At 43.3% G+C, this 21,796-nt stretch overlaps 1 protein-coding gene across 1 annotated transcript in view; it reads right to left on the minus strand.

The window, feature by feature from the left end:
• Positions 1 to 21,796, minus strand: part of SLC7A10 (solute carrier family 7 member 10) — a 47,802-nt gene that overhangs the window by 9,740 nt on the left and 16,266 nt on the right. Inside the window, exons 2-7 of the mRNA XM_075838446.1 lie at positions 9,509 to 9,713; positions 6,667 to 6,818; positions 4,202 to 4,327; positions 3,052 to 3,205; positions 1,182 to 1,305; positions 985 to 1,088 (exon numbers count right to left, since the gene is read on the minus strand). Of these exons, the coding sequence (XP_075694561.1) occupies positions 985 to 1,088; positions 1,182 to 1,305; positions 3,052 to 3,205; positions 4,202 to 4,327; positions 6,667 to 6,818; positions 9,509 to 9,713 (865 nt within the window). The remainder of the gene's footprint in view (positions 1 to 984; positions 1,089 to 1,181; positions 1,306 to 3,051; positions 3,206 to 4,201; positions 4,328 to 6,666; positions 6,819 to 9,508; positions 9,714 to 21,796) is intronic.

The raw sequence follows: 21,796 nt of genomic DNA on the forward strand, positions 1-21,796 counted from the left end.
TTCCCATTGAACTCAATGGGAAACAATGTGCTGTTCATGTGAGGTGTATTTTTACGCTGCTAAATTCAAGAAACACCTCGTAAAAAAAGTAGCATGTCACTTCTTGAGGCGTTTTTGGAGCGGATTTCCCATTGATACTATGAAAAACGCCCCAAAAAAAAGCTTCAAATGGGAAAAAAATGGTTCATTTTCCGCTTAAAAAAACGCGAAATCAGAGCCTGTTTTCCCTTGAAAACAGCACTGTAATTTTCAGCCACTTCTTTTTGTACGTGTGAACCTACCCTAGCTCTCCACCCTTGTTGGTTGGAGACCTGCATTCATTGTTCTCCGGGTCATCGTTGGTAACAGTCAACAAGCATGTTGTCAGACACGCCCCTAAAAGTTAAACTGAGCTCCTATAATACAGGAGGGACCATTCGTTTTTGTTGGATCAGATCACTATAAAGTGCCTGGTGTACAGACTACACCTCCCAGAATGCATCTCACTACAGCAAGCTCTAGGCAGACACTGAACCGGCAGGGAATGCTGGAAGATTTGGTGCCAGGGTCCTCTATATTTTAGACAAAGCCAGAAAATATTGGTATTATCCAGTCTTTCCAAAAAGGTTAGTCATGCAGTAATACATCTGCTCATAAACAACACAAGGCACGTATGTCTGTCAGGAGTCTTGGAAAACTGTACGCAACGGCGACTATGTTGGTTTGTCACCTAGCTAGAGAGAAGACATTTATGTACCTTGGGAGGAAATACTCTTCTGCCTGCATAAAACCAGCAGAGTTTCGATGGCCAAAGCCTTGCTCTCTATGAAGCCAAGATAAGGTGGGTAATGGCGACATTAACCACACAACTAATGACGGAGCATAGCCCGGCCTTGTGAAATCAGGAGAAAAAAGTAGTTAGGTTTATTGGAAATTGACTAGAGATTGTACAGGAAGAAGATGTTAGATGCTAACTCTACAACGGTCAACCATACAGCGTCCAACCTTGACGAGGTAAAGAGGTATCCGTTAATCCCTCCGAATGTGGACAGCGCTACCGAGACTGGCATGATCCAGGAAAAATATCCCAATAACTTTTCACCAAAAGTCTAAAGCAACAGAAGGGGGGGAAGAAGCTGAAAATATGTCGGAAGGAACATAGCAGAGACTGGCTAAATGTGGACGACGAAGGGACTACTTACAACTGCCACCGCATTGGACGACATCAGTTCTTCTGGTGTCATAGCTGTGAAATAAGCTATGTTGGTGAATGTGTAGACAAATGTCACCAGCGGGATAGAGATGAATATGGCACGAGGTAGATTCCTAAATGACAAAATTGAGAATTCCATTTTTCATTCACATTGAAATTTTTTGCAAAAAGTTTGCGACATCAAGATGAGTTGTGCCATATAACAAATTCAGCACTGCTACATCTGAACTGGAATAAGTATGGGACACATGTTTCACAGTGTTGTTGAAACAAATTGTTTAAAGGGGTTATCTGCTTTGGACATGCCCCTACATTACTTCCTGTAGCTGGGGCAAACACAGGGTTTTTAAAGGCGGGTTTACAAATGCATACTTTTTATACCAAGTTATTCTCCCCACGCTCCCGCTACCCTCTAGTTTTTATGCTGTGAGTATTGGTCTGCACGTATCCATCAGCCGAGCCCTTTATTTTACAAACTCTAATAAAAGAAGGGCTAGGCTAGTGGATATGTGCTGCCCACTACTCTTAGCATAAAAACTGGAGTAGCTAGTGCCACACACTGCCCCCCTGAAGCTGGTGCCACACACTGCCCCCCTGTAACTAGTGCCACACACTGCCCCCTGTAGCTGGTGCCTCACACTGCCCCCCTTTAGCTGGTGCCACACACTGCCCCCCTGTAGCTAGTGCCACACACTGCCCCCCTGTAGCTGGTGCCTCACACTGCCCCCCTGTAGCTGGTGCCTCACACTGCCCCCCCTGAAGCTGGTGCCACACACTGCCCCCCTGTAGCTAGTGCCACACACTGCCCCCCTGTAGCTGGTGCCTCACACTGCCCCCCTTTAGCTGGTGCCACACACTGCCCCCCTTTAGCTGGTGCCACACACTGCCCCCGGGTAGCTAGTGTCACACTCCCCCCCCCCCGGTAGCTAGTACCACACACTGCCCCTGTATCTAGTGCCACACACTGCCCCCCAGTAGCTGGTGACACACACTGCCCCCCGGTAGCTAGTGCCACACACTGCCCCTGTATCTAGTGCCACACACTGCCCCTTGTATCTAGTGCCACACACTGCCCCCCGGTAGCTAGTGCCACAATGTCCTCTGCTTCAATAAGCACTCATTGCACCGACTGCAACACAAGAAAAGCACTGAATGGTGGGGAATGAAAACCATGGTTCCCTTTCCTCACCAGTGCTGTCAATCGAATCACCATCCTAAGGACGCGGATACAATGAGTACAAAAGTATTTAAGGCCCTTCCGGCCCTGGTCATTGGGGTAGTGGTTTAAAGGCAACTGGAACTCCCCCATGCGTGTGTTATTGCATGATCAGTGACTAGGGCTGTGTTCACATCTGTGCTAAGAATTAAATTTTTCTGTTCCATCATAGGAGCAGAAAAATGGAATTCAATGCTGTGAGGGATCCGTCACATGACGGAAAACAACGGTGCCCGATGGACCCCATTGACTTTAATGGGTTACATCAGGTTTCTGTCATGATCTTCGTCATTTTAGCAGTAAATTTGGGATTGAATTCCAAAACAAGAAAGAAAAACATACAGTATGAAATTTTCACACAACTGATAGAACTTTATCAGAGAAGCGTTGGACTGGCCTGCCAGGGGACTAAAGGGTCTTCCTACTGAGGTTTATCCCATTTTAGGGATAATGGTAGAGATTACGCTGCAATTAAATGTGGACATACGCATGTTCTGTATAGATGGAGGGTGGAATCAGAAACTTCTGAATCCACTTATGTGGTGGGCACAATGTACTGTAGTCTGACCCTGCCCTTCGCGGACTTGTGCCGATGCTATACAAACCGCAATGAATACAAAATGAGCCATAATGGTAAACTGACCTCCTGGGATCAACTAGTTCTTCTGTGACATAATTTAGAAAGTTCCACCCACTGAATGCAAAAGACCCCTGTAAGAACGCCAGCGCCAGCTGTCCAACCGTGGGGGTCATCCAAAAATTAAATGCGTTACTTGGTTTTAGTGCTTCATAGTTTCCTAGAGATAAAAACAAAAAATAGAGATTATACCCCAAGTTTTTGTTGGGGTATTTTTAATTCCAAACTGATTAAAGGCAATCCACACGTAATGGCTTCACTCCTGTGCGACTGGCTGTAAAACTGCTGCTGGTACATACTGGTCACCTTTAACCAGCACGTCTGCATCCAGGATCTCCGAGAGAAAGATGAGAAGAGTCAGTATTCAGTTTTTCCTACGTTTTTAGCAGTTCAGAGAAATTAAATTGAGACGTTTATTGGAAATTCATAATAATGAGTTTTTGCACATGGCAATGCTGTGTGCACGGTCCTAGCGGATTGGTACATGGGGGGCCCCTCTGGGCTTGTGTTAAGGATCCGTAGCGTAGGCACTCAATATGTCACCACAAGGAGTCGTATTTTCCCCTAAACGCAATATGTTTCGGCAAGACAATTTCCACAATGCGGAAAGTATTGCATGCCTCAATTTTCCCACAGATTCTTACAGAAAACATGAGAAAAAAAATATCCTCTGTATAAAATTAAAGTTACATGAAGGTGCGGCATTGGACCATTGAATTATTTGACGCAGTTTTACGGATCTGCACAACAGGAATCCATAATATGACCATGTGCATGAGGACCAAGGCCGGCCTCAGGGTTGTGCGACCTTTACAGTCATACAGGGGGCTTCACCTGCCACAATTGGAGTGGGCACCACTGGCCTTGGAGCCTAAGTATTCAGAGCTAGCACCGCCATTTACACACCTGGTCTCCAAACTGAAAAGCAGCTGCACAGGATTCGGATGCAGCTACATTTCCTAGTTTGATTGGACAGTGTTATTTAGGCAAATGTCTGGCAGTGTTATATGGGCACCTAATGATATTTTGACACTGTATGGGTGGGTTACTTTGGCAGTAGGGACATCAATGTAATCTATTGTACAGGGCATGAACTAACCTAGGGCTGGCCCTTATGAGGCCTAAATATGAATAATAGCGATACAACATGTCGTACCTTTAAATATCTGCATAAACCCAACGACTATAATGAGGCCCAACGCTAGAAGCTTCCCGGCAGTGAATATGTCCTGGATCCGTGTTGCCCACCGGACGCTTGAGCTGTTCACCCATGTGAGGAGCACTGCAATTAAAAAAACACTGTTCAGGCCAGATGCAATGATATTTTTATTATTATTTTCTATATAATAAAAATATACTTTTGTCCCTTTTCTACAGTGTCATTGGAGTTTACATACTGGGACTGTTCATTCCATTGATGGGCCTGTGCTCCTACATGATTTAGATCAGACATTTCACATCCATCGTGTACCATGACTTCATTATACGGTAAGACACCACGCCACTGTCTATTACATTAATGTGAATCATGTTGACACCTGCCCTGTCCAAAAATAATACTGCTGCGTATCTGGCAGAGTGGCCTTTGGTCAGGTACCAGGGTCCAGGTGCATCTGCAACTACTGCATCGCTATGGGCCAGTTCACACGTTGCGTAAATACTGCGAATTTTCCGTAACGGAATTTGACCTGCGGTGCGGAAATTAATTCCACAGCATATCAATTGTCTTTACCTAAACGCTGCTTATATGTTGTGGGCTTTCCCTATTGAATTCAATGGGGATGTAAATCCCGCATCAAATAGCAGTTCCGTTTTTTGCGGCGGATTTTCGGAGATCCCGCTGAAAAAAATGGAACTCAGAAAGAAAAAAAATAATTCATCTGGGAGTCTGTGTTTCATCCTCCTGGGATGACGCTTCATCCCATGTGACCACCGCTGTAGCCAATCACAGGCTGAAGCGGTCTCCTGGAATGAGATGTCATCCCAGGAGGCCGGTCTGCTAGTTTGCCGGTTAAGTGCTGCCGTTTTTCGCAGCGGACATTGACACTGCGCCACAGTTTGGTACGCTTTTGTCCCTGCGGCAGACAGGGCGGATTCGCTGCGTGCTATTACGCAGCCTATAGCTGAGCCACTTGTAAGTAGAGGTAGAAGGGAAATAACCATTGGCTGATCGCACCATCTCCAAATAATGCACATGGAATGCTGGGACTTGTAGTGCTGAACTTCCCGTATTGCGACAATATATGTACTGACAGTCTATTGCATGTTCCGTGCAAGAATTTTTCCTATATGATTTTCTTCTGAATAAGATGACTAGACGATTATTTTATGTTATTTTAAGTTGGATCTTTACATTAATTGAGCATCTTTAGGTAAAATAAAGGTAAATCTATTTTGTTGTAGATTGTGGTTTGGAATTGACGGTTTTCTGTAGCAGAATGATTTCTTTTATCTGGCTGCCATCTAGGGGTAAATACGTGCAGCACGTTTGCTCTGCCAGGACTGCTACATTTCCATAGGTAGCCATAGGGCTCATGAACACAACCTTATTGCGGTCCGTACAAGCTGTGAGGTGTGCGGAGCCGTTATACGGCACTAATAGAAGTCTATGGGGTCATTATGCATTTCCGTATGCCTCTAACTTGTATTTAGAGGGATTTTTTCTGTTGGATTCATATACAGAATCTGACATTAAAAAAAAAAAACACGCCATGTTGAATCGAAGAATATTTATAATGTTACGCAGATAATACAGGGCCGTACGGGGGGCACCATACTGTAGTGCAATGTATGAGGCCTTATTATCTGCTGTGTAGTTTCAGATCCTAAGTCATTAATAGGATATCAATTAAAATGCGCACAAATCTAGCACCTTATTAAAAATGTACATTATTCCATGTGGTGTTTTAATACAAAATGACACGAGGCACTAGATAATTATCCAGGATGAGGAGCAGGTGTCTGGTCTGTAAGTAGCACGGGTAGAGATTTTACTTCATCTTTGTTTTATCCTCAAGAGCGGCTAGTTGTGTTGATGTTGTGAACGCTTGCTATAGGTGATTCAGTGGGGGCAACTGCAACTGACACCCCAACAATTTGGAGGCTCATAGTCCACTCAGCCACATCAAAAGCAGAATTATAGAAAGGGGGTGGAACGCTGCTGGATGGAGTTACCTGACTATACAAATTCCTATATCCTCGAATGTATATAGATGTATAGATGCCTTATTATATTATATCCTGGGTAGGTACGGTGGCATGTGAAGTAATGGGTAGTTCGGTAGATGCCCCAGTTCATCCAAGCGGGAAGGGGGGGGGGGTGGGTTATGAAGTTTATTTTACTTCCTAGACACATTTAACTAATACAGATGGAGCAAGTAATGGGTGCTAACATCCCCACGATTATTGCCCCGCACAAGAATATTGCAGTGACTGCTCATGGCAAGTAGCAATGGTGATATTTTGACTTGGGATATCCAGTAGCTTATTTGCCCTACAATCCAAGTTACACCCAGTTATCAGTTTCACTTCATTTTTGCATTTATGTAAAATCACCAAAGAATACATAAAAAAGTACATTACTTTACACTGCCATACATTTCCCCCGGGGGATATACTCACACAAACAGACCAGTGAGAGTGTCCTGGTGGCATCATATGGGGGGATACAGTCTGGAAATACAGGCTGCAGGACATAGTTTGAGAACGTCAGTGCAATGACTGCCAGGCTTGTAGGGTACATAATGAGAACTGCACTCCATAGCAGCAGGAAGCTGGAGGGACAGGGAGAGAGGGTTAGGGGCTCATGTGCAAGAAATAGCTTTTAGAGGAGTACACAAATTAGAATTTTTATTGGTTCAAATTGTTAAATGCCAGCTTTACCTATGAATGGCAATTCTTATAATAAGTACATATCATATCCTATAACCTCTCTGGAAAGTATGTCCTGTATATATTTGAGGTAGTCTGAAAGCTGCCACACAACCACACAAAAAAAAAAAAAGCCTGACCTTAAAGGGGTTATTCAGTTGCTAAAAATTGATGGCCTATCCTCAGGATACGCCATTAATAGCTGATGGGTCGGGGTCCGACTCCTGGGATCCCCGCCAATCAGATCAGCTGTTTTGAAGGGGGTGCAGCGCTCATTGAAGTGACTGGGAGAAGAAGGCTGCAATACCTGTGAATCGCCGCAACATCCGTGCCGACGATTCACAGTGAGCAAGAAGAAATGAAAGGGAAGCAGCACTCTTACGAGCGCTGCACCGCCATCAAAACAGCTCATCCGCGGGGGTCCCGGGAATCGGACCCCGACACGTCAGCTATTGATGGCCTATCCTGAGTATAGGCCATTAATTTTTAGCGACTGGATAACCCTTTTAATGCTGTGTATGAATTTAGCCAAAGGCTGGATTCAATGACTAAACCCTAAGAGGAGTAGTTTGCGTTCGTAGCTGCCAGGGTTCATGTGGGCTGTCATGTTGTTTGGAGGTTGAACTGCTGCTCTAACAAGCTGAATAATTCATCTTCCTTTTTAGTCAGGAGCATTTGTTAGGAATCTACTTTGGAGATTTATATGACGTTTTAGTCACGATTGTATAAAAGGAGTGGCCGTGACAACCTTTGACTATTTCAAGAAGGAAAAAGTGATTGTCATATAATCCATATAAGCGTGGTGAATAGTACGAATAGTTGAATGGGTAAACCAAGGATAAACTAATCTCGTAGGGCAGTATGGAATTTTTTTTGTGGAGTAATCTTTAAAGTATTTAGGTATTGTGGAGGGGAAGAAATTACATTTAAAAAAAAAACGTCATTGGTTGTAAACAACACTAAGTCCAGGATCACACACACGAAGTTTTTGTCTCAAAAAGCTAGAAGTAAATCCAAAAGGAAGGACAGGTATCAAGGAAAGACTGATACATCTCTTTTCTTCCGTGTCCACTTCTGTGTTTGGAAACGATGGTGGTATTGCGATAGTGGCACCTTTGGTCAGGTGGATATGTCTAAAATAAAACAACCCTTGGATCGGCGCTGTTCCCTTTTAACGTGATATTGTGCTGGTTCCTGGTATAGCAAAAGCCGACGCTATGTAGATCAAATTAAAAAGTTCTTTATTAGAAATCAGAATGATACAGGCCCTGTGATACTGCCTGAGGAAGGAGCCGATACGGCTCCGAAACGCGTCACTTGTATCATTCTCATTTCTATTAAAGAACTTTCTATTTTGAGCTACATAGTGTCGTCTTTTGCTATGCGATACTAGGAACCAGCACAATATCACATCAAAAGGGAACAGCGCTGTTTTTTTTAGATATATCCACCTGACCAAAGGTGCAACTATCGCAATTCCACTATAGTTTCCAAACTGGACAATGCATTTGCATCCGGCGTAACCGGTGGCTTGCAGTTCCCTGGAAATTCTACATCTACAAATACTGGGATGTCGTATTCCTATCACCAGGTGAGCAATACCTTGACAGAATCGCTTTTTCTACATCTATACGTGGGTAATGCCCTATGTCTGCGCCGTTGTGCACCTTTTTTTTTTTTCTTTTAGTGTACCACTTCTGTGTTTGGCTCAAAAAACTGAGCCAAAAACTGCACCAAAACCGCATTAATACTATGTGTGTGATCCCGGCCTAATGCAAGTTTATCCCTTTTGCAAGAAACGTCTCAAACCAACAATGAATAAAGGAACACGCACGTGTCCTTATTACAGATTGGGTGCAAAAAAATGGGTAAAAGAGTATTGTGCTATAATATAATAAATAATCAATCTGCCAATACCCAGGATGAAATCTGGGACTGGATAAGTGTGAAGGGAAGGCCCTGTGAGCTGATCTATACTGCACTGCATTACATTTCAGCACCATGGCCAGGGCACTGCAGCCTTTCCTATAACCACATCTGTCCAGAGAGTTGCTTTTTTCTTCTATATCCACCTCACTACCTCCAATTAGTAAAACAGAGGAAAAAAAATCTGCCACAAATTACAATGAGAACCATTATTTTAATGAGACCGTGACATTATTTTTTTTTCTTCCTGTCTATGATATCCAGCCTGTAACCTGGGTGCTGCATTGGGCATGTTGGCCTCTGGTGTGTGAAAGACGGCTACACTAAAACAATGGTTAATATTTTGGTGCGTCAAGGGCACAGGCAGGATATTTGAGTTTTCTGTATTCCTGCAAAGATATCATCAGACTTCTCCTGCTTTTGACGGCAGCCATTACAATAATTTCATTATATTAGTTAATTGATAATTATGCAATTCCCTAATATTGTTAAAGTGACTCCAAACCGGAAATTTATTTTTAAAGTCCCTTGACAGTAAGTCGTGGTATCTGTTTTATTTCTATTCTAAAAGCAAAAAAGTGAATTTATTACTATAAGTGTTTCATCCTGATTTATGGGGATGTAGTAATACAGTGTAAAATAAGATTGTTGTTTCTCTAGTACTTACCCTGTTAACCCACCAAAAATCTCAGTGACATATGAATAATCACCTCCTGATTTAGGAATTGTGACTCCAAGTTCTGCATAACACATGGACCCGAGGGCAGAAACACCGCCACCAAGAACCCAGACAATTAATGCCAAACCCACAGACCCGCTGTGTTCCAGGACACCCTTCGGAGAAATGAAGATACCGGAACCTATAATGTTTCCTGGAACATAAAGACAGACATTAAGGTACAATAGATTTCGGCACCATAAAACTAATGTATTTTATATTTGTTAATTAATCTGCAACTATATAAACATAAAATGGTAACTCAAGTTAATCTCTGCCAGCACCCCAAATTATTCTAGGGTTGAAGGTGTTAGAGATTAGAGGGGAAAAAGAGGGTTAGGAGTGGAAGCTTGGCTAAATTTTTCCCAGCAAAATTTAGTTTAATTTCAATCAAGCTATGACATGGGGCAGCACTGACGGACTGATTTAGGGCCCAAGCCGGTCCCTCCACGTATCTCTTACACCCTTAACCCTAAGTAGAATTATTTGACAGGTTATTTAAATATCTTAAAGGATAACCAAATGTAATAGTGACATATCAGAAGTTTGGATTGGTTCGGGTCCGAGCACTGAGACCCCCACCGATCGCTAAAACGAAGCTGCAAAAGTGCTCGTGTGAACGCTGAGCCGCTTCGTTTCTGCTCGGCTTTTTCCGAAAATCAATGTAGCGGCGTACGGACTCAATAGAATGTCTATGCGCCCGTAGTCAGCTACATCTGCTTTCCGTAAAAAGCCGAACAGAAATGAAGCGGCTCAGCGCTCACACAAGCACTTCTGCCGCTTCGTTTTAGCAATTTGTGGGGGTCTCAGTGCTCGGACCCCCACCAATCAAAACTTCTGACATGTCCCTGTGACATGTCAGAAGTTTGAACGTTTAGTCACCCTTTAATAAATATGCTACTTGATTATTGTTTGGACTAATATCTAATGCTCTGTATAATGTTTTGGTCCAAACATAGTTACCAGAATGAAAATTGTCTTTGTTCATTCCCCTCCAACTAGTTAAGGGTAAGTTTTCCTGAGCGTAGGATTACACTGTATTTTTTTAGCTTTTTTTTTTGTGTCCAATCTAATCGAACTACATAGAGATAATTGTTACATGTAAACCTTTAAAAATCACGTGCAGTTGAGGATAGTCGCTGCCATCATAATTGAAATGAACTTGATGTAAGAAGAACTGGTCACATTCTGTTTATTCCTATGTCTTTTCAGTTGTTGTTACATAGTTACATAGTTACATAGTTACATAGTTAGTACGGCTGAAAAAAGACACATGTCCATCAAGTTCAACCAAGGGAAGGGAAAATTGAAGGAAAAATTTCTACACATTATTGGAATACATTGTTGGAATACATTTTCTCAGAATTGTAGCAGATAAACCATTCCATCAATACCCATATTTTAGTATGTGAATACACCTTGTGAATTTTATGTATTAAACTGTGTGATTAGGTGTCGGGCCCCTGTACCAGGTCCAAGAGCTTTAAGCGACTTTAGGTGTGTTGATGCTGCAACAAAGTTGCAGAAAACGGGAGAAATGTTTTGCAATGATTGTATCACATAAATATGATACATCCTATCTATACCCGAAATATTTAAAACATATTTTGCAGATGGTTTTCACTTCAGAAGCCATACATCTCTCTTTAAAGACATTTGTTGTGCCGGTATCAGAGAGGCCCTGTGCACACTTCAATGGTGACCGGCATTTTACTGTGCGCTGGCTGCTTTGCATGCAGAGAGACCTCACTTTAAACTCCACGATTTACTCTACTGAAGTGGCTGCAATGTTGTCAACCCAAGCTAGATACACTGAACACATGGGGCCTGCAAACCCAGCCGGAGGGGAGACCCCAAAACGGACACATTCCGTTGCTGGAACATTAGCCATGCAAATGACTTACATGGAAAGGCCAGATGTAGACTTGGAAAACAAAGGCGAGCTATCTCCCACTGCAGGGGAATTGTATAATCTTCTCTAATGTTCCTGTCGGATAGGAAATCTCATTCGTACTGTGCAGAACCTCTTTATTATCCAGCAAAAGACTTTTAGCTCTGTGGCACAGGGTCAAACGAACACCCCTGCCACGTTCAGTCCCTTCTCTTCTCCCCCCAGCAACCACCTTGAGAAGTTATGTCCCTTTTTTTCCTAAGGGCTCCCTGCTTGGCATGCAGAATTACAGCCAGACATTCACACTTGTGCTAGTGGAAAGTCAGCCAGAACCAGGAGGGATATAACTGGGCACTTAACCCATTGTTAGCTGCTTAAATATTGGCATGTGTGCTACAGAAAAGTGTTGACAGCATGGCCTAAGCTTAAAGAATGACAACTCACGTAGAATATTGCTAGTCAACAGTAGCTTTAAACGACTACAATATATGATCTATTACATAGACTGTAGGCGTAAATAAATAAATATATATATATATAAAAAAGAAATCAGATACTTATTCATGTTTTTCGAGCAGGGCCCCTATCACTATTTACAAGAAGATGTATAACTTATACCAGCTGTACATATATAATTATATACAGAAGATGCCCAGGTTATACCAGCATGCTACATATCACTATATACAAGAAGATGTATAACTTATACCAGCTGTACATATATAATTATATACAGAAGATACCCAGGTTATACCAGCATGCTCCATATCACTATATACAAGAAGATGTATAACTTATACCAGCTGTACATATATAATTATATACAGAAGATGCCCAGGTTATACCAGCATGCTCCATATCACTATATACAAGAAGATGTATAACTTATACCAGCTGTACAAATATAATTATATACAGAAGATACCCAGGTTATACCAGCATGCTCCATATCACTATATACAAGAAGATGTATAACTTATACCAGCTGTACATATATAATTATATACCAGAAGATGCCCAGATTATACCAGCATGCTCCATATCACTATATACAAGAAGATGTATAACTTATACCAGCTGTACATATATAATTATATACAGAAGATGCCCAGGTTATACCAGCATGCTCCATATCACTATATACAAGAAGATGTATAACTTATTGTTAGGGATCTGCCAGGTACTTCATCTAGGTATACTCCTGGGATTAATCAATCCACACCTGAGGCCAGACCTGTTCGACTGACACCATCTCCCACCAACCAGGGTGGCAGGCTCAGGAGTGGGAGAGCCTATCGCGGCCTGGTCTGTCGGAGTTAGCTCCGCCCCCTGTCCTTTATTACCTGCCCTGTTCTCTCCCTCAGTGCTTGTAATTCTTTTGGATTCCTGGCCCCACTGCTGCTTGCTCCAGCCTGCTTCTGCCGTGCTTCTGCCTTGCTGCAGTTCTGCTTGACCTGCTTGCTTTGCCCCTGGCTTGCTTCTGTCTCCTTGCCCGCTTGGGTGTACTCACTTCGTCCTGGTCCTGACTGTCCGTTCGCCGCTCCGTTTCCTCGTGGCGTTCCGTGGCTACTGCCCCTTCCCTTGCATGTTCCCTGTTTGTTTTCCTGTGCACTTAGACAGCGTAGGGACCGCCGCCCAGTTGTACCTCGTCGCCTAGGGCGAGTCGTTGCAAGTAGGCAGGGACAGGGCGGTGGGTAGATTAGGGCTCACTTTCCCTTCACCTCCTTCCGGCCATTACATAATTACAAGCCCTTACCTAGTCTACCATTTCTCCTACGCTGACGCTATCATGGACCCCCTTGAGACCCTGGCCCAGCAGATGCAGGGCCTCTCCCTACAGGTCCAGGCCCTGGCCCAAAGGGTCAATCAGGGTGACGCTGCTTTAGTAGTACCCCTCACCTCACCTCTAGAACCCGACCTCAAGTTACCTGACCGGTTCTCAGGGGACCGTAAGACGTTTCTCTCCTTCCGGGAGAGTTGCAGACTGTATTTCCGCCTAAAGCCCCACTCCTCAGGTTCCGAGAACCAGCGGGTGGGTATCATCATATCCCGACTCCAGGAAGGGCCCCAAGAGTGGGCCTTCTCCTTGGCTCCTGACGCCCCTGAACTTTCCTCTGTTGATCGTTTTTTCTCTGCCCTCGGACTCATTTACGACGAGACTGACAGGACTGCCTTAGCCGAGAGTCAGCTGGTGACCTTACGTCAGGGTAGGAGACCGGTTGAGGAATACTGTTCTGATTTTAGGAAGTGGTGCGTAGCTTCTCAGTGGAACGATCCGGCCCTAAGGTGCCAGTTTAGGTTAGGATTATCTGACGCCCTGAAGGATCTGCTGGTTAGCTACCCCTCGTCTGACTCCCTTGACCAGGTTATGGCCCTAGCAGTACGACTTGACCGACGTCTCAGGGAACGTCAGCTAGAACGCTTCAGTGTGCTCCCCTCTGACTTTTCTGCGATCCCCCCCGAGGTCCCGTCTCCTCGCCCCTCCACGGAGGACTCGGAGGTACCTATGCAACTCGGGGCCTCCATGTCCCCTCGACAACGTAGGGAGTTTCGCAGAATGAATGGTCTCTGCTTCTACTGTGGGGACGACAAGCATCTACTGAACACCTGTCCCAGGCGCAAGAATAAGAAGCCGGAAAACTTCCGCGCCTAAGTGATCATCGGGGAGGTCACTTGGGCGCACAGGTATCTCCCGTTAATGTGAAACGCAATAAAATTTTGCTTCCCTTTCAGGTCTCGTTTGCTGGCCGGGCTGCCACGGGCAGTGCTTTCGTGGATTCAGGGTCATCTGCTAATATCATGTCTGCGGAATTTGCTATGTCTCTAAAGATGCCTTGTATTGATTTACCTTATCCTATCCCTGTAGTAGGAATCGACTCAACTCCCCTTGCTAATGGTTATTTTACTCAGCATACTCCTGTTTTTGAACTCCTTGTTGGCTCCATGCATTTGGAGCAGTGCTCTGTACTGGTGATGCAGGGATTATCGTCTGATCTGGTTTTAGGCCTTCCCTGGTTGCAGTTGCATAATCCCACGTTTGATTGGAATACTGGGGATCTCACCAAATGGGGTAATGAATGTCTTATGTCATGTCTTTCTGTTAACTCTATTTCTCCCCGGGAGGAGGTAAACACGCTTCCTGAGTTTGTTCAGGACTTCGCCGATGTGTTTTCTAAGGAGGCCTCCGAGGTGTTGCCCCCCATAGAGATTACGATTGCGCTATCGATTTGGTGCCTGGTGCCAAGCTTCCTAAGGGGAGGATATTTAATCTTTCATGTCCTGAACGTAAAGCTATGAGGGAATATATCCAAGAATGCCTGGCCAAGGGTTTCATTCGCCCCTCGACTTCTCCTGTAGGTGCTGGCTTCTTCTTCGTGGGGAAGAAGGATGGTGGTCTTAGGCCGTGCATTGATTATCGTAACCTGAATAAGGTCACCGTAAGGAACCAGTACCCACTTCCTTTGATTCCGGATCTTTTTAATCAGGTTCAGGGAGCCCAATGGTTTTCTAAGTTCGATCTACGGGGGGCATATAACCTTATCCGCATCAAAGAGGGGGATGAGTGGAAAACTGCGTTCAACACACCCGAGGGTCATTTCGAATACCTGGTCATGCCCTTTGGGTTGTGTAATGCCCCTGCTGTCTTCCAGAATTTTATTAATGAAATCCTGAGAGAGTACCTGGGTAATTTTCTTGTTGTGTACCTTGATGACATACTGGTGTTTTCCAAGGACTGGTCCTCCCACGTGGAGCATGTCAGGAAGGTGCTCCAGGTCCTTCGGGAGAATAATCTGTTTGCTAAGACTGAAAAATTGTCTTTGGGGTACAGGAGATACCATTTTTAGGGCAAATCCTCACTCCTCATGAATTCCGCATGGACCCTGCCAAGGTTCAGGCTGTGGCGGAATGGGTCCAACCTGCCTCCCTTAAGGCGTTACAGTGTTTTTTAGGGTTCGCCAACTATTACAGGAGATTTATTGCCAACTTCTCGGTCGTCGCTAAGCCTCTTACGGACCTTACCCGCAAGGGTGCTGATGTCCTCCATTGGCCCCCTGAGGCCGTCCAGGCCTTTGAGACCCTCAAGAAGTGCTTTATCTCGGCCCCCGTGCTGATTCAGCCCAACCAAGAGGAGCCATTTATTGTGGAGGTTGACGCTTCCGAGGTGGGAGTGGGGGCCGTCTTGTCCCAGGGTACCAGCTCCCTCACCCATCTCCGCCCCTGTGCTTACTTCTCTAGGAAGTTTTCGCCCACGGAGAGTAACTATGATATTGGCAACCGCGAACTTCTAGCCATTAAATGGGCTTTTGAGGAGTGGCGGCACTTCCTGGAGGGGGCCAGACACCAGGTAACGGTCCTTACGGATCACAAGAATCTGGTTTTCCTAGAATCGGCCCGGAGGCTTAATCCTAGACAAGCTCGGTGGGCACTATTCTTTACCAGATTTAATTTCTTGGTTACCTATAGGGCTGGGTCCAAGAATATTAAGGCTGATGCTCTGTCACGTAGTTTCATGGCCAATCCTCCTTCTGAGAAGGATCCTGCTTGTATTTTACCCCCTGGTATAATCGTCTCTGCCACGGATTCTGATTTAGCTTCTGATATCGCGGCTGATCAAGGTTCAGCTCCCGGGAACCTCCCTGGGGACAAACTGTTTATTCCCCTGCAATACCGGCTGAGGGTACTCAGGGAAAACCATGACTCCGCTCTATCTGGTCATCCTGGCATCTTGGGCACCAAACACCTCATTACCAGAAACTATTGGTGGCCTGGGTTGCCTAAAGACGTTAGGGCTTACGTCGCCGCTTGTGAGGTTTGCGCTAGGTCCAAAACCCCTAGGTCCCGACCTGCGGGCCTACTACGTTCCTTGCCCATTCCCCAGAGACCTTGGACCCATATCTCCATGGATTTTATCACCGATTTGCCTCCATCTCAGGGCAAGTCGGTGGTGTGGGTGGTAGTCGACCGCTTCAGCAAGATGTGCCACTTTGTGCCCCTTAAGAAGCTACCTAACGCCAAGACGTTAGCTTCTTTGTTTGTGAAACACATCCTGCGTCTCCATGGGGCCCCAGTCAATATCGTTTCTGACAGAGGGGTACAATTTGTTTCCTTATTTTGGAGAGCTTTTTGTAAAAAGTTGGAGATTGATCTGTCCTTCTCCTCCGCCTTCCATCCCGAAACTAATGGCAAAACGGAAAGGACCAACCAATCCCTGGAACAATATTTAAGGTGTTTCATCTCTGACTGTCAATTCGATTGGGTCTCATTCCTTCCCCTTGCTGAATTTTCCTTGAATAACCGGGTCAGTAACTCGTCAGGGGTCTCCCCGTTTTTCTGTAATTTCGGGTTTAACCCAAGATTCTCCTCCGTCTCCCCTGGTTGTTCCAATAATCCTGAGGTAGAGGATGTTCATCGGGAACTGTGCACCGTCTGGGCCCAGGTTCAGAAGAACCTAGAGGCGTCCCAGAGCGCACAAAAGATTCAGGCGGATAGTAGACGTTCTGCTAACCCCCGGTTTGTCGTCGGGGATTTGGTCTGGTTGTCGTCCAGGAACTTGCGCCTTAAGGTCCCGTCCAGGAAGTTTGCTCCCCGATTTATTGGACCTTATAAGATCATTGAAGTCCTCAACCCTGTATCCTTCCGTCTGGAGCTCCCCCTATCATTTCGCATACATGACGTCTTCCATGCCTCCCTCCTTAAACGCTGCTCCCCGTCCTGGTCCCCCTCGAGGATACCTCCTGTTCCCGTTCTCACCCCTGAGGGGGTGGAATAAGAGGTGGCCAAGATTATGGACAGTAGGATGGTCCAGGGCTCCCTCCAGTACCTGGTCCATTGGAGAGGATACGGGCCGGAGGAGAGGACTTGGGTACCTGCCCGTGATGTTCACGCTGGGGTATTGATCAGGAGGTTCCACCTTCTCTTCCCCACTAAACCGGGTCCCCTTAGTAAGGGTCCGGTGGCCCCTCATAAAAGGGGGAGTACTGTTAGGGATCTGCCAGGTACTTCATCTAGGTATACTCCTGGGATTAATCAATCCACACCTGAGGCCAGACCTGTTCGACTGACACCATCTCCCACCAACCAGGGTGGCAGGCTCAGGAGTGGGAGAGCCTATCGCGGCCTGGTCTGTCGGAGTTAGCTCCGCCCCCTGTCCTTTATTACCTGCCCTGTTCTCTCCCTCAGTGCTTGTAATTCTTTTGGATTCCTGGCCCCACTGCTGCTTGCTCCAGCCTGCTTCTGCCGTGCTTCTGCCTTGCTGCAGTTCTGCTTGACCTGCTTGCTTTGCCCCTGGCTTGCTTCTGTCTCCTTGCCCGCTTGGGTGTACTCACTTCGTCCTGGTCCTGACTGTCCGTTCGCCGCTCCGTTTCCTCGTGGCGTTCCGTGGCTACTGCCCCTTCCCTTGCATGTTCCCTGTTTGTTTTCCTGTGCACTTAGACAGCGTAGGGACCGCCGCCCAGTTGCACCTCGTCGCCTAGGGCGAGTCGTTGCAAGTAGGCAGGGACAGGGCGGTGGGTAGATTAGGGCTCACTTTCCCTTCACCTCCTTCCGGCCATTACACTTATACCAGCTGTACATATATAATTATATACCAGAAGATGCCCAGATTATACCAGCATGCGCCATATCACTATATACAAGAAGATGTATAACTTATACCAGCTGTACATATATAATTATATACCAGAAGATGCCCAGATTATACCAGCATGCTCCATATCACTATATACAAGAAGATGTATAACTTATACCAGCTGTACATATATAATTATATACAGAAGATGCCCAGGTTATACCAGCATGCTCCATATCACTATATACAAGAAGATGTATAACTTATACCAGCTGTACATATATAATTATATACCAGAAGATGTCCAGATTATACCAGCATTCTCCATATCACTATATACACAAAGGTGTATAACTTATACCAGCTGTACATATATAATTATACACAGAAGATGCCCAGGTTATACCAGCATGCTCCATATCACTATATACAAGATGATGTATAACTTATATCAGCTGTACATATATAATTATATACCAGAAGATACCCAGGTTATACCAGAATGCTCCATATCACTATATACAAGAAGATATATAACTTATACCAGCTGTACATATATAATTATATACCAGAAGATGCCCAGGTTATACCAGCCTGCTCCATATCACTATATACAAGAAGATATATAACTTATACCAGCTATACATATATAATTATATACAGAAGATACCCAGGTTATACCAGCATGCTCCATATCACTATATACAAGAAGATGTATAACTTATACCAGCTGCACATATATAATTATATACAGAAGATGCCCAGGTTATACCAGCATGCTCCATATCACTATATACAAGATGATGTATAACTTATACCAGCTGTATATATATAATTATATACCAGAAGATGCCCAGATTATACCGGCATGCTCCATATCACTATATACACAAAGATGTATAACTTATACCAGCTGTACATATATAATTATATACAGAAGATGCCCAGGTTATACCAGCATGCTCCATATCACTATATACAAGATGATGTATAACTTATATCAGCTGTACATATATAATTATATACCAGAAGATGCCCAGATTATACCAGCATGCTCCATATCACTATATACACAAAGATGTATAACTTATACCAGCTGTACATATATAATTATACACAGAAGATGCCCAGGTTATACCAGCATGCTCCATATCACTATATACAAGATGATGTATAACTTATACCAGCTGTACATATATAATTATATACAGGAGATACCCAGGTTATACCAGCATGCTCCATATCATTATATACAAGAAGATGTATAACTTCTACCAGCTGTACATATATGATTATATATAGAAGATACCCAGGTTATACCAGCATGCTCCATATCACTATATACAAGAAGATGTATAACTTATACCAGCTGTACATATATAATTATATACAGAAGATGCCCAGGTTATACCAGCATGCTCCATATCACTATATACAAGAAGATGTATAACTTATACCAGCTGTACATATATAATTATATACAGGAGATACCCAGGTTATACCAGCATTCTCCATATCACTATATACAAGAAGATATATAACTTATACCAGCTGTACATATATAATTACATACAGAAGATACCCAGGTTATACCAGCATGCTCCATATCACTATATACAAGATGTATAACTTATACCAGCTGTACTTATATAATTATATACAGAAGATACCCAGGTTATACCAGCATGCTCCATATCACTATATACAAGATGATGTATAACTTATATCAGCTGTACATATATAATTATATACCAGAAGATACCCAGGTTATACCAGCATGCTCCATATCACTATATACAAGAAGATATATAACTTATACCAGCTGTACATATATAATTATATACCAGAAGATGCCCAGGTTATACCAGCCTGCTCCATATCACTATATACAAGAAGATGTAGGACTTATACCAGCTGTACATATATAATTATATACAGGAGATACCCAGGTTATACCAGCATGCTCCATATCACTATATACAAGAAGATGTATAACTTATACCAGCTGTACATATATAATTATATACAGGAGATACCCAGGTTATACCAGCATGCTCCATATCACTATATACAAGAAGATATATAACATATACCAGCTATACATATATAATTATATACAGAAGATACCCAGGTTATACCAGCATGCTCCATATCACTATATACAAGAAGATGTATAACTTATAGCAGCTGTACAGCTGCTATAAGTTATACATCTTCTTGTATATAGTGATATGGAGCATGCTGGTATAACCTGGGTATCTTCTGTATATATAATTATATACAGAAGATACCCAGGTTATACCAGTATGCTCCATATCACTATATACAAGAAGATGTATAACTTATACCAGCTGTACATATATAATTATATACAGAAGATGCCCAGATTATACCAGCATGCTCCATATCTCTATATACAGGAAGATGTATTACTTATACCAGCTGTACATATATAATTATATACAGAAGATACCCGGGTTATACCAGCATGATCCATATCACTGTATACAAGAAGATGTATAACTTATACCAGCTGTGCATATATAATTATATACAGAAGATACCCAGGTTATACCAGCATGCTCCATATCACTATATACAAGAAGATGTATAACTTATACCAGCTGTAGAGATCTAATTATATACAGAAGATACCCAGGTTATACCAGCCTGCTCCATATCACTATTTACAAGAAGATGTATAACTTATACCAGCTGTGCATATATAATTATATACAGAAGATACCCAGGTTATACCAGCATGCTTCACATCACTATATACAAGAAGATGTATAACTTATACCAGCTGTACATATATAATTATATACAGAAGATACCCAGGTTATACCAGCATGCTCCATATCACTATATACAAGAAGATGTATAACTTATACCAGCTGTACATATATAATTATATACAGAAGATAGCCAGGTTATACCAGCATGCTCCATATCACTATATACAAGAAGATGTATAACTTATACCAGCTGTACATATATAATTATATACAGAAGATACCCAGGTTATACCAGCATGTTCCATATCACTATATACAAGATGATGTATAACTTATACCAGCTGTATATATATAATTATATACCAGAAGATGCCCAGATTATACCGGCATGCTCCATATCACTATATACACAAAGATGTATAACTTATACCAGCTGTACATATATAATTATATACAGAAGATGCCCAGGTTATACCAGCATGCTCCATATCACTATATACAAGATGATGTATAACTTATATCAGCTGTACATATATAATTATATACCAGAAGATGCCCAGATTATACCAGCATGCTCCATATCACTATATACACAAAGATGTATAACTTATACCAGCTGTACATATATAATTATACACAGAAGATGCCCAGGTTATACCAGCATGCTCCATATCACTATATACAAGATGATGTATAACTTATACCAGCTGTACATATATAATTATATACAGGAGATACCCAGGTTATACCAGCATGCTCCATATCATTATATACAAGAAGATGTATAACTTCTACCAGCTGTACATATATAATTATATACAGAAGATACCCAGGTTATACCAGCATGCTCCATATCACTATATACAAGAATATGTTTAACTTATACCAGCTGTACGTATATAATTATATACAGAAGATACCCGGGTTATACCAGCATGCTCCATATCACTATATACAAGAATATGTATAACTTATACCAGCTGTACATATATAATTATATACAGAAGACACCCAGGTTATATCAGCTGTACATATATAAT

Source organism: Rhinoderma darwinii, chromosome 9, assembly GCF_050947455.1.
Source record: "Rhinoderma darwinii isolate aRhiDar2 chromosome 9, aRhiDar2.hap1, whole genome shotgun sequence".
Taxonomy (NCBI): domain Eukaryota; kingdom Metazoa; phylum Chordata; class Amphibia; order Anura; family Rhinodermatidae; genus Rhinoderma; species Rhinoderma darwinii.